This window comes from Oreochromis aureus, linkage group 3 (assembly GCF_013358895.1).
Source record: "Oreochromis aureus strain Israel breed Guangdong linkage group 3, ZZ_aureus, whole genome shotgun sequence".
Lineage (NCBI taxonomy): Eukaryota > Metazoa > Chordata > Actinopteri > Cichliformes > Cichlidae > Oreochromis > Oreochromis aureus.
In genome coordinates, this window is record NC_052944.1 from 63,762,990 (window position 1) to 63,776,291 (window position 13,302).

Genomic DNA, 13,302 nt, shown 5'->3' on the forward strand with positions numbered 1-13,302 from the left:
AGCTCATGCACACGTTAAAATTGCCGTGCGCGCTTGTGCCTTTGGAAACCTTTGGAAAGAAACAAGCCTTACAAAGGAAAAAGATTTATAAAGACAGTACAATGAAAGAAAGGAGAGGCGGAACAAACTGCGGTTGCTGAGGTCTGACTTGTGAAAGCAGCGCCTCCTACACAGACACAGACAGGTCTCCTCTTCAATCACATCGCGTCAGTGCTCACAAGAGAGAAAACGGACATTAAACTATCGATGTAATTAGTCTCGTACATCGATCGATCCGCCACAACTCCACAGTTTCATTAGGTGATTGCGCCGCGATCTTCTACAGGAATGTCGCTCGCGTGGATTGTGTGCTTTTCGATGATCTGGACTTCACTTTCAAACGGTAAACAAACATAACCTGGCTGATTTATGTCTGTGTGTTTTGTATTTTTTTTTTTTAATTTAATTAATTTTGCGCCAGCAGTGGCTTGAAGTTAGGATGGATGTGACCGTGTCTGTTCTCCTCAGCGCAGATTTCAGCTGTTAGTAACAGACCCGCCAGTTCGTCATCATCGTCGGTGACAAACGAATGTTTTCGTAAACTTTGAGAAAGTTTACGAAATTCAGCAGATCTGCGTGTTTTGGTTTGTCATCATCAGAAGATGATATATGAACATGAATGTAAAATTAATTCAAACGTGCAGGTAACCAGTGCCACCTGTCAGATTTCTGCTCTGTGCTGGGATTCCCAGAGGAGGTTCGGCGTGGTGGTGTTTTTCCCCTGTCGAGGGTTCAGTTTTTGTGGCCTGAGTTGGACGTTAGTCATCCTCTGATACGTATTTGGAGTTTCGTCTGACGATGGAAGCTGGTCAAAGGTTTGTCAGGGAAACGTGATGATCTGTCTCAGAGTTTTGAGGACTTGTCGTTGATCAATGTCTTAAAATCAAAAGCAGTGTGGATGAAGCGACCCTTATGGGAATAATTTATTGTAATTTCTCATGACAACTTCTCTCATTCAAAATAACTTTAATCTTGTCGGCTGTAAATGTTTTGACAAAAAAGCCTCTTTTGGAAGTTTGACCTTAGTTTAAATCCCTTTCCGCAGATCTGCGTGTTTTCAGTCTCACCTGCATGTTTGATGTGTCTGTGTGTCCACTCATCACATATGAAACTCTTTGCTTCGACGTGACCATTTTAGGGTTTTTCACTGTAGTTTCCTTTGAGCTGAAGCACTAATGACTGTTGTTCTGTTGTGGTTTAGATCCACAGGAGGTGATCACAGTGAAGCAGGGAGAGGACGTCACTCTCCAGTGTTGGGGTTTTGCAGATGCTCCCATCGAGCTGCTGGAGTGGAGCAGACCTGAGCTGACAGACTACGTGTTTTACTACAGAGAGCAGCGCTCCTATGAAAAATATCAGCATCCGTCTTACAAAGGCCGGGTGAAGCTGAGAGACCCGGAGATGAAGAATGGAGACGTTTCAGTGATTCTGAAGGAAGTCACCTTCAATGATACGGGCAGATATGAGTGTTTGGTTGCAACGAGGAGAACGAGAGACAAGCGGAGCTCCATCATTGTCAGGGTGGAACAGACTACTAATGATACCTCGGGTGGAGGAAAGACTGAGAGAGAAAACAGGGATGTTGGAGGGAACATGGAGAGAGAAAAGTGGCGTGTTGGACAGATAGCAGCAATAGTGATTACAGTGATTGTAGCAACCGCATTGTTTTTTCTTTTTGGGGTGGTTGTAGCTAAGGTGGGACAGCAGGTTCACTACTAATGGGAGGGTTTGTGTGGTTTGATCCCCGTCTGCTCCAGTCTGCATCCTAAATATTTTCAGTGCAGATACTTACCCTAAGTTGCTCTCAGATGCAGTTATTGGAGTCTAAATGTTAGACAGAAAGCTCTGACACAGAAAAAGTGCTGGTGTGAAAAAGGAGAAAGGAGGCAAAAGGGATTAAAGAGCTTTATTAAAGTTTCTATTAATACTAACTAAAAGAGACGGACAAGCTGCTATCACCATTTAAAGAAACAAAACAGAACTCAAGTGTTGGTCAATTAACTGAAGAGTAAGTGGAAAAAGGTTTGGTCACCAAACACTGGCAAGACTAAACAATCACCAAACGAAGCGCACTATGTGCAAACGTCAACCACACAGCTCACCAGCTACAACCACACAAATGGCACTCTGGCCCAGAGCTCACCTTTCCCTGGGCTTAAATACTTTTAATTACTGATGTGAGTCAGCTGTGTAAAAGAGAAAGGTGGCACCTCAGGGAGAAGAGAGTGTAGGACACGCCCACACTGTCATCTTCAGGAGGAGGCCCTGCTCGGGCCGTAACCAATAAATACAAACCTGTGGTTTGTCAAATGACTACGATAACCAAAACAATTAATCAAGTCCGTAACCGTTGGATCACCAAATTGTAGGCTTTCCACCTACTAAACCCCGTAACAACGGTTAGGCATCGCCTGCGGAAGCTGCCAACCATATCTCAATGGGTTCAAAATACTGACCGAGGGTGGCCGCAGACCCTCAAAACAATGCCCCATGTGATAGGCAGGCCTTTTTGAGCCATCACATGTGGAGAACACAGCAGGCAGAAGACCTTACTGGAACAGTTTTCAGGTGGTTTGTCAGGTCAGGGGTACCGCTTACTGATTATTGTCGTCTCCGTTGCTTCTAACACAAAGATCAGAGACAAACAAACCCGTGAGGATCTCCTGCAGAGCGATGAAGCTGGAAACGAGCTGCACTGAAATGTCACCTGATTCTTGAGTCTGCTGTTACTGTTACAGTTTGAGTTGATGGTTCAATCCCCAAAGTGTAAATGACTACAGGAGAAAATATAACTACAACACAGCTAAAGTGCAATTATTTTTATTAAACTGTAACTCTGAGCTATTTTAATAACTAATATTTTTGGAAAAATGTTTGAGGTGCTGCAAAATATTTTGTTTTTTTTCTAAAAGTGATTATTTGGTGCTAAACAGCTGTATGGCTCATGTGTTTTTCCTCTATTTTAATAATGGTACAAACACTGTGCTGTATTTGTCACTGAACACTTTACAACTCCATGAGATAAAATATTTTATAAGAAGTTTACAAATGTACAATTTACAAGTGTTTAATACTCTGAGCAGCATGAACAGGGACTTGAATTAAAAAAAATCTTGACTTAAACTGATTCTGCTCACTGATGAGGACAATCTTCCCCTGGACTGTGAACAAACACTCCCCTGCCCACCCACCTCACCAATCTGAGCCATGATCATAGTGACCATCATCACTCAGGACACTCACATACAGACTCTATACTCAGACCTTCTGCACTGCTACCAAGCACTTTGTTCTCCAATGTGCCTCTCTATTGTTTGTGTGTGTATTCCTCTTGACGGTATACATCTCTTGTGTTTGCTGTTTATTCCTGATGTCTTTACAAAGTTTTGCACAGTTGGCGTGGTAAAGCACAGATGTGGATCGTTGTTATTACTGTAGATCAGCGGTCCCCAACCCCCGGGCCTCGGACCGGTACCGGTCTGTGAGTCGTTTGGTACCGGGCCGCGAGAGTTGAGGCTCAGGTGTGAAATGTATGGTTTTCAGGGTTTTTATCGGTTTTCAGCGTTATTTTGTTATCGTTTTTATCGTTAACTCGGTTTTCCTGGGTCTTTTCACGTGTGTTATGATAAATCTTCTTTTTTTCGGTACCGGCACTAGTTTTATTTTGTTGTATTTATCTGCGACACCTCATTGCTGGTCCGTGAAAATATTGTTGGGCATAAACCGGTCCGTGGCGCAAAAAAGGTTGGGGACCGCTGCTGTAGAGTCTTTACCTCACAATATGAAGTGCTTTGAGGCCACTGCTGTTGTGGTTTTGTGATATATAAATAAAATGTAATTGAATTGTTTAGCTAACTTCTCTTGATGTTTTGTCCTCTCTCTGTCTGTCAGTGGTACATTGCATGATTTTGGATGCTCCTCACCTTCAGAGTCACTCTGTCAGCTCATCTTCAAGTGTCATCTTCCTGATTTATTCATGGTCGCTGTGTTGATGGTTCAGGTCTTATTTCAAGTGTTGGACTGACTGCATTTACAAATTGGCACAAAATCTGAAAAATAGAAACTGCTCAGGAAAATTTTGGATGATCATGTTTCATAATCCTTCCTGAGGTTTCTTTACAGATGAGGAAGACAGTGCAGATGTGTTTGGAACTGATGGAGTTTTCTCTGTTTGGTCATCAGACTGGTGAGGGTGGTTTTTGGTGTTTACACGTGTTATGACACATTCAGAGTTCAGGGTCATGCCACGTGGTACTACAATGGCCTGTGGCTTTCATAGGAAAGAGGGAGGTGAAATGACAGTTTCCTTATTACAGAGCTACACTGGCCTGTTGTTAACAGTTTTTATGACTTTAGAATTTCAAACTCTATACCAATACTCAGAAAAAGTCTCAATAGGTGATTCTTCAAATCCAACAAAAGTGGTTACAAACATTTTTGCGCCGTTTGTGCTGCTATCTGTTCCAACTCAATTTAAAATCAGGGCCAAACTTTATCTCTATCAGATCCACAGTCAAATCCATAGTAACTGAGTTGTTCATGTTCAAATTTGTGAATTAAAAGGAAACGTGATTTATAGACATCACATGAACATCGTTTAATGGCTCAACCAGTACAGGGCACAGAAAGTCCCCATCATACTGTGGAAACACTGTTACTCAGCAGCCTTCATTCAATCACTGCGTCCTAGCTGACTGACAAGATTAATATCCTGGGCTGACTCAGAAGCAGAGCTGTTAAACTTGTATGTGTCACATGAGCGTAACTTTTAACTGTATTGTGTCCTCCTGTTCTTTGTTCAGAGTTTAGTTGTTTCTCCTGTGTTTAACACGGCTTTGCCCACTGTAGTGTGTGTTGTGTGATGGAGTACACAGGTTAATTTGAAGGTCAGACTGCAGAGCGACATCCTGAACAGCAGTGATCTAATTCGTTGTGTTTGAGCGTCATCTGGTGGTGAGTCTGGTAATTGTAAAAGGATGATGTGACTTCTCATGAGCATTGTAGTGTGGCTGCGTGATGTTAAGCTGACCTTTTCTCCTCATCTGTCTTTAGACGTTTTTTCCCCAGTTCCATTTTGTGGACGCCACCAATCACAACCCACCTGACACTTATAAAGAGGGTTGCTTCCCTGCGCCTTCTGGCCAGGAAACAGGTCCTGACTGTTGTTTGTTCTTTGGGGTTGAGGAGCAGAGCAGAGCTGGAGGTGACAGACCTGACATGTCCAAAGGTAAAAGGGATGAGAATATATTTCAAAGGCCCTGATCTGTGGGATCTTCAGTTCTTATCTCCAACAAAACTTAAACAGCCTGTTGAGAGACGCGTGGTCCTGTAGTTGGTTGGAGTGTACCTGCACGTGGTGATAATCCCTGACCCAGATGGTGTAGACTGGAGGTGAAGGGCATCTTCAAACTGAATGAGGACTTCTGTCAGGCTTGGTTAGTCTGTGGAGCTGCAGAGGCACAGAGAAGTATGGATCTGGCTGTAGCTGAAGGAAAAACTGAGGTTTGGGAGGAGTTTAGTAAAGTAGTGGAACAAGATTTTCAGTGTCTGTTGGTTTCTAGATTTTATTTCTTACACTTTACTTCATTCTTTTTGCTCATGACTGAATTTTCAAAAAACGTGTTTACCCACATGTTTCAGCCAAATAAACTTTTTTCCTCATAATGATGAGAGGGGGAAACTACAGAACTACCACCCTGTAAGAGAGGAAGGAGGAGGAGGGTCTTGCTTGATGCTAGTGTGGACCGATCAAAGTTCAGTAGCACCTACAGATGGAGAAAGCTTCTTCACTTTGGCTGCTCTGTAAGTATGCTGTGATGTGTTTTGGTTTCTGAAAAGGATTAAAAAGGACTCTCACTGTGTTGCTTCACAAACATCCAGTTTGTGAAGAAGATAAAAAGAGAGAAAACCACTTCCTGTTTTCTGCTTCTTCAGTCTGTAGATCGACCAGACTGATGGCGTTGCTGCTTTTTTCCTGAATGTGAAGCTTTAAACTAACCTGTTATTTCTCTTTAGTTTCAACCTCAGTGCTGAGCTGCACAACAAACCAAGGTCAGTAACCTTCTCCTGTCACACTTTAAACCTGATATCAGCTACACCGTAATAGAAGCTCTGAGCATTTTTTTATATTTTTATATCATAGTTATTACGCTAAGCTATCCAGGAGCCTGCTGAAAGTTTATTAATGTCACCATAAGCATAAAGGAAGTATGTTCACCTGAAGAAACTGTTCTAACTTTCTTGGAGGTTCACTTAAAAAAAAACAAAAAAAAAACTGATCAGCTTTGACTGAGCTCACAAAGTTCCCCACAGCAGGTCTGCTTTGGACCTCAGTGCTGGCTTGTACTTAATATGTATCCTCCTCACAGCTGGTCTGACTGTGAGTCCCAGCAGCTCTCAGTTCTTTGAAGGAGACTTTGTGTCTCTGAGCTGTGAGGAGGACGACAGCTCTGCTGGATGGACTCTGAGGAGAAACACAAGCAGAGAAATTAGTGCTGAATGTGGAATCGAGTGGGGAAGATCAGCTGGTTCTTCCTGTATCATCAACCACATTGTCCAACTGGACAGTGGTGTTTACTGGTGTGAGTCCAGAGAGGGTCCCATCAGTAACATGGTTAACCTGACAGTCACTGGTAAGCTGAGTGTGTGGAGTTAGTGTTGATGAAGCTGTGTGTAAATGGATGAAATGCTGTAGTTTGTCTCTGTGTTGAGGTGGATCAGTGATCCTGCAGAGTCCTGTCCTCCCTGTGATGGAGGGAGATGACGTCACTCTGCTCTGTAAAACAAAGACCACTCCCTCCAACCTCCCAGCTGCTTTCTATAAAGATGGCTCCCTCATCAGGAAGCAGCCTACAGGTCACATGACCATCCAGCATGTTTCCAGGTCTGATGAAGGCCTCTACAAGTGTGACATCAGCGGTCATGGAGAGTCTCCATCCAGCTGGATCACTGTCACAGGTGAGCAGCTTCACTCTGATTTCACCTTTTATTTTATTTTATTTTTTTTTTTGCCTGTCCCGTTTGGTTCTTTTGCCATCAGAATTATTGTCTAAAGGCAAAGAAAGATGCCCAACGGATTTACTTTACCAAATGGACCATCCCAGCCAGGACATGAAGCAGGTATGGAGGAGATCAAGGCTCCAGACATCCAGAGACCCCCAGAGCACAAGGGAAGACCAACGGAGGGGCAACCGTGCCACTATCCCGGAAAGAGCTGAGGAGAGCCCCAGATGAGGGGTCACTCAGCAGCTGCGGAGCAGAAGCCAGGGGGGGTTGCAGTGATGTGCCCGTGAGCCCGAAGTGGCCCGAGCGAGCCCCAGGCTCCAGGCCCCGACAAGCAGCCACCAAGGAGTGAGCCGGTGTGTACGTGGACGCCCATCCCCGGACACAAAGAACCATCAATGCACCGATGTCTGAGGGTCTGTCACTGCCAGGGGGAGTGGTGGGGGGAGATAGGCCTCCAAACCTTGGAGGGCCTGAGATGTCCCTACAGAGGTGACGTCTGATACCCAACCTGACATATAGACACAGACAAACAGGCACACACAGATACAAACATCCATTCCCACCCTCATGCTCTCATATGCAATTACTCCACACTCAACCAACGTGGAGACAGACATAGAGAGACACTGTACACACAATCACACTCCCCAAGCGTGCTCTAAGCCCCAGGTCTAGGTACCCTTGCCCCTGGAGGGGGAAACTGCACCCAGACCCAGGTGGTGTTACCCTTTTCCCTGCGGTGGGGAGAAGCAGACCGCCCCGACTCGGCAGCAGCAGGGAGGCCCCACATTCCAGACCCCAGTCGGGCGGCCAACTCCTCCTCCCAGCCCCCCCTCCCCACCAGGCAATAGAGAACAGAGGGGTGTGAAGACTTCAAACCTCCCTCCGCCCGCTCATATGTAGTGTTGATGCATGTGTGTTCTAAGGTGCATTTAAAGCCCAGGAGGGCATGGAGCTACCTGCCAGAGAGCAGCAGGTAAGCGCATAGCCCCTCCTGATAGCCCTCAATGTCTACGTGTATTTAAAATTGAGAGGTGGGCAACGACGCCAGGGGTGAGGTTGTACACCCTGATAGTCTTTTGGATACCGTGTAGCGTGCCCACCCCCAAGATCCTATATGTATGTGTTATGAGAGTGTGAGTAATGTGAATGTCTAAGTTGTGGGATAAAATTGAGGCACAGGCAGCCAGAAGGGGACAGAGGGGGGGTGCCTCCCCTGCACCCTGGTGACACACCTTTACCCCAAGGCCCTGCATGTGTGGGTGATTGTGGTGGAGCGGGAAGAGGGAGGCAGCTGGAGATGGGGAGGGAAGGAAGGGAGGGGCAAGTGACCCCTCCCTGGGGCCAGCTCCCCCGCTGATCCCAGTAGGCACCCCCATACTCTGCAACCCACCAGGGAAAGGGGGCCCAGGCCCATCCGGACCCCACCACAGAGAAAACTGCACCCACCCCATCATCCCCTCATCTTCCAGACTACACAAGACAAGCTCTACACAAGGCTGAGTTCTTCCTCCACCTCTCCTATATCTCCCCCGCCTGCAGAGTGAGCTCACCTCTTATTTCATCCACATATTCACCTGAACTGACTCTCCACCTCTACAGCCCCACCCCAGCTTCAGCCCATCCAGCCGACTTTCAGAGTTTTCTTCTACCAAGTCATTTTCACTCCATATTTCATGTCCACTCTCATCGTGGTGTCTTTGTATCGACGCAGAGACAAAGGTAACTGTCTAAATCACCTCGATTATTTATTGAGTTCAATTCAATGTAAAAATTTCTGATCACCTGGTCATTTCTGAAGTGACCAGCTCATCTCTAAGGTAACAGCCCTGCCCACTCATGCTGGGCCGAGATCAACTAAGGACTTCAATGACGTTGTGGTGGTGACCACTGGGCATCACTTTTGAGCTTCAGAGACTCGGCTCATGATATCAGATCACTGTGATTCAACTATGTGTGAAGTCACTTCTTTAAGACAGAACTAAAATTTAAGATGTGCACACTCTTCATTTTAGGGCATTTTGAGAGTTGCTGTGCGTTGCAGAAGTCGACGAACTTCTTCATGCAAAATATTCATTTCATTCAGTTTATTATAACAAAATGTTCCAGTGCAACGTTTTCATTTTTTCCTTTCTCATAAGAATTCATGACAAGAACTACAATTAACGCAGTTTTAAAATAACACCCAGGTGCTATATCAGATAAATCATCTAAACAAAATTCTGATAAGCAAAGGACATAAATATCATATCTGTAAGTGTGTGGAGACATTTATTTATGAGACATGAGCTCTTAGTGGCCTGTTTGCCACTAAGAGCTAAAATTAGGAGTAAAAATGCCTTTAGTGTGTAAAAATGCTATTTTATTGCCCATTTTCCCTGAAATGTTCTACAGATGGATGTGACCCTGTCAGAGCTGTCTCTGCAGGACTGTTTAAAGCAAACTCTCAGTTGCTGTAATTTCTCTTAAATTCGACTGAAATTAATTTAGGCCTGAACATTTACGTCCTTCACATCCTTTTGAATATCATATGATGAAATATGTGAATATGATTTTGCAAATTTGTGTGGTTGTTGGCAATACCCACTGTGTCTGATACTGAAAACAAAAATGTGCCAAGAAACAAAAATAAACAAATTTAGTCAGTCACACTCACACGTTAAAAACAAAACAAAAAACATTCATTTTATTTGTTTACAGCAAAACGGTTTCAAAACAGTATTAACTGGACAGAATTTTGAGTGCAGAGTGGTAGGCCTGGCTTTAGATTATTAATGACTAACCTCATGGATCATCTCAGTTCTTCCTGCCACATGATGCATTTGTCTCCGCCCATCAGGGACACTTGTTAGCACTCATCCTCCATTGTGCTAACGTGTTTTTAATATCCTACCCATAGCTTTGTAGCTAGCTACAGGACACCATTATATAACAACTCACGCAACTTCAACAACACTCCAAACAATGCTGCTGTTTAGTTTTCTTCATTAGGACATTTCTAACTCTCAGTGATGGCACATTGTTTGAGTTTGTAAAGCCGAAGAAAGATCAGTACCCATAAATGACTAATGATGTCGTGCTTAAGTGGGGGATACTTTCCTTTGTCTTATGTACATTAGAACGACAACAACAACAACAACAATGACAATAAAAAGTAACACAGCACACACAGACACATCATATATATCTGAAGGAGACCTGTCCTCATCCCCTCTGTCCTTGTCTCTCCACATCTGTTTGTCCTCTTCATCCATCCAGGCTCCATGTTAACCTCTGTAGGATCTGAAGAAACACTGACTGTTTAGTGTGAACGCCAGGAGTAACTAACGGAAACAGACAAGATGCATACAAAGCAAAAATCCAGAGTTTCTGCCAGTTTTGAGGCACTTTGTCTCTGCATACTTTTTCAAATTATTTTAAAGAATTTTAAAATGAATTTTTTCAACTTTCAAAATGTACAAAGCAACACTACCTTTATTTCTTATTGAACACCACTGACACATCTACCTGGCTTTTATTAGGCGTGGCCAAAGTTTCAGATTATGAGCAATCACAGTCAGTAACCACGAACAGGTGAAAGTTTATTTAATGGGTTTTATTTAGAAGGCTTAAAAAAATAAACTAATAGACAATATTTTTTTTAAGTTATTAAAAGATAAGAAATTGCTAAGAAGTGAGTCTCATATAATTACAGGATGTGTTTTGCTTTCACACTTTCATTCTAGCAGTTTCTGGTTTCATCTGCTTCAGACTCTCGAGGTCACATGACTGTATTTTCCACTCAAAATGAGCTCTGCTGCCTGCACCAATCAGAGACGTTATTGGATGATGACGATGATAAACTTGTGATTAAAAAAACAACACAAAAAAGCAAAAATGTGAGAATAAAATCCAAATCTGCTGCAAACTTAAGGTGGACACTAAAGTGTGGTAATCATCACCTCTGCCTACAGCACACCTGACTGTAACACTGACAAAGTCAAGACTTTCAAACTCTTGATTTTGTTGTACGTGTTTACAGTGACAGTAAAGGTGAATCAGTTTAAGAGCACAGTCACAGGGACACGAGGCCGCTGCTTTAATAGCAGAGTAAAATCTCACCTGTACACACGAACAACAGAGGGCAGGCAAACAGCAGAATCCAGAAGAGCATCGCAGATGTTCCTGAACACATCTCTCATTGCTCTACAGATCCCAGATCAGGTTGTTAACAGAGAAGCTGAACAGGCTATGAGCCCCACTACAGCACCCACAACGCCCACTTTAAGTGGGTGTTTCCTTCTAGGAGATTTATGAGTGACGGACAGTCACATGACTTACAGGGATTTTCTTTTTTTAAATAAGATTTCCAAGCTCACATCAAGCCCTCGTGCCACAACTAAGTCTGAACTTATTTGCCAATTAAAGTCTTTTGTTGAAAGGATTCCTGAACTGACTGTTCATCACTGTTCATTGTTCATCACAGAAACATTAAAAAAGAAGAAATCCGTAAACCTGAGACCGCTGAAGGAGAGCATGAAACCATGACTGTATCATGTGACCTGGTCTCGTTCACCACAGAGTAAAGCAAGTATAGATATAGAAATGTTCAAAGTACTTTAGGTACTTCGAATATTGTTATATCATTACTATTTAAATATTTAGCAACTTTAAATATTTAAACAGTGTAGATATAGAAATATTTTAATGAATGAGCACATTGTAGTTATTATACTTTTGGGGATTTTTATAGTGCTATTTTTAGTGCTTTTTTCCACACATGTAATTGTCAACAACAGCTGTGAGGTCATCCAGTTTCCTGTTTCTGATGGAAGTTTCCCTGCAGGGTTAATAAGACAAGTAAGCAAAGAAATAAGTTTTACATAAGTGTCTGTACAGACAGTCAATATATTTTTTATTGTTCTGTTCACCTGTGTAATCTATTTGTAGTTTGATTAGGTTAATAATTTAGTAGTTTTGTAGCTGTAAACATCTTGACATGTTGGTTTTATGTTTTCTATGACTGACGGCTCTGTGGTTAATCATGTGCATCTTCCTCTTCTGTCCTCAAGTCACTCGACAGCTCTGACAAACAGAAGCTGTCAAACTGTCACTGCGAGCCATATTTTAGACCGAGCTTCAGTTCAAAACAATTATAAATATTATTTGACTACAGTATGGATGCAATGCAATGTTTTAATGATGTCAGTAAGTTTCATGTTATTTATAGTTTACTTCTAAGGGTGGTGCTATGCTGTTAACGCTACAGCAGTGAGCTTTTTTACAGGGTCAGTAACCTTTGATCTCACTTTTAGTTTTTCTTTTGTGTTCATGGTTTTCAGACAGAAGTCTGATGGAAAATGTAAATCACTGTGGTCAGAGGGAGAGAGACAGGGGACTCCACAAAGAGCAAAAATAGCTTGACCTCAGCCACAGACTGGAAGCAGCAGGAACTTCTTTCAGTGGTTTCAGAACAGACTGTGTGAGTGTGCCATTTCAGGAAAGTTAAGGACCTGGGCCTCCTACTTACATGTGCATTATCACACCTGGTGGATATATTTAACCTCTTTCACAGAACAACCTGTTAATTTCCTGTAATATTAGTGCCACAGAAGAATAGTACAGTTATATATATAAAAAGAAGAGTGATTCCTGTGGGTGTGTTGCACCAACCTTTCTACCTTGGTACCTCACGGTGACTCACACACACACATCCCTCCATTGCTGAAGCAGTTGCAAGAATCTTTGGCCACAAAGTGATTGGTGAGTGTCATGGTGGGAACCCCGAACCAGATGGTGGACACCGGAGCTGAAGGCAGCCATCACGCTAAAGAAGAAGAAGAAGAGTCTTATTGGGTTTGGTTAGCCTGTGGGTCTTTGGAGGCAACTGATGGGTACCAGCAGGCAAAAACTCACCATGCTGTAGTCACGGTGTATAGTGGGCGTGGGTTGGGTTCATTTAATTATTTACAGTGGACATAAAAATGAGCATGATTCGATATCCAAATATTAACACATTTCATGAGAAGCAGCAATAGAAGTAAGTATGTAAACACTATAAAGAGGAATAATATTTACTGGTGTTACATGAATTAGTATTATAAAAATTCATACTTCAAGTTAAAAATCTTTTTCAATAGATGTTCAGATCCTGTAAAGGAAAACCTATTACTCCACTAATAAACTTCCTTTATGCACAATGTGTTGGATTTTCTTATAAGAATAAATGGAAATGATCTCTAGTAGCAAATGCATCAGTGATACATCTCTTTACAATCA

The 13,302-nt window shown here is 42.9% G+C and overlaps 1 protein-coding gene across 1 annotated transcript; it reads left to right on the forward strand.

Annotated features, from left to right (window-relative positions):
- Nucleotides 1-3,541, forward strand: LOC116325060 (butyrophilin subfamily 1 member A1-like). The gene is made up of 2 exons (XM_031745872.2): nt 1-382; nt 1,241-3,541. The coding sequence occupies exons 1-2, from the start codon at nt 328-330 to the stop codon at nt 1,756-1,758; spliced, it is 573 nt and encodes a 190-aa protein (XP_031601732.2). The 5' UTR covers nt 1-327; the 3' UTR covers nt 1,759-3,541.
- Nucleotides 3,542-13,302: the final 9,761 nt, after the last annotated feature.

Excerpts from the sequence above, each read along its gene's own strand:
- LOC116325060 (XM_031745872.2), top strand. The coding sequence starts at position 328 with ATGTCGCTCGCGTGGATTGTGTGCTTTTCGATGATCTGGACTTCACTT. Across the intron at positions 383-1,240 it reads CTGGACTTCACTTTCAAACG|ATCCACAGGAGGTGATCACA; the intron begins GTAAACAAACAT and ends GTTGTGGTTTAG.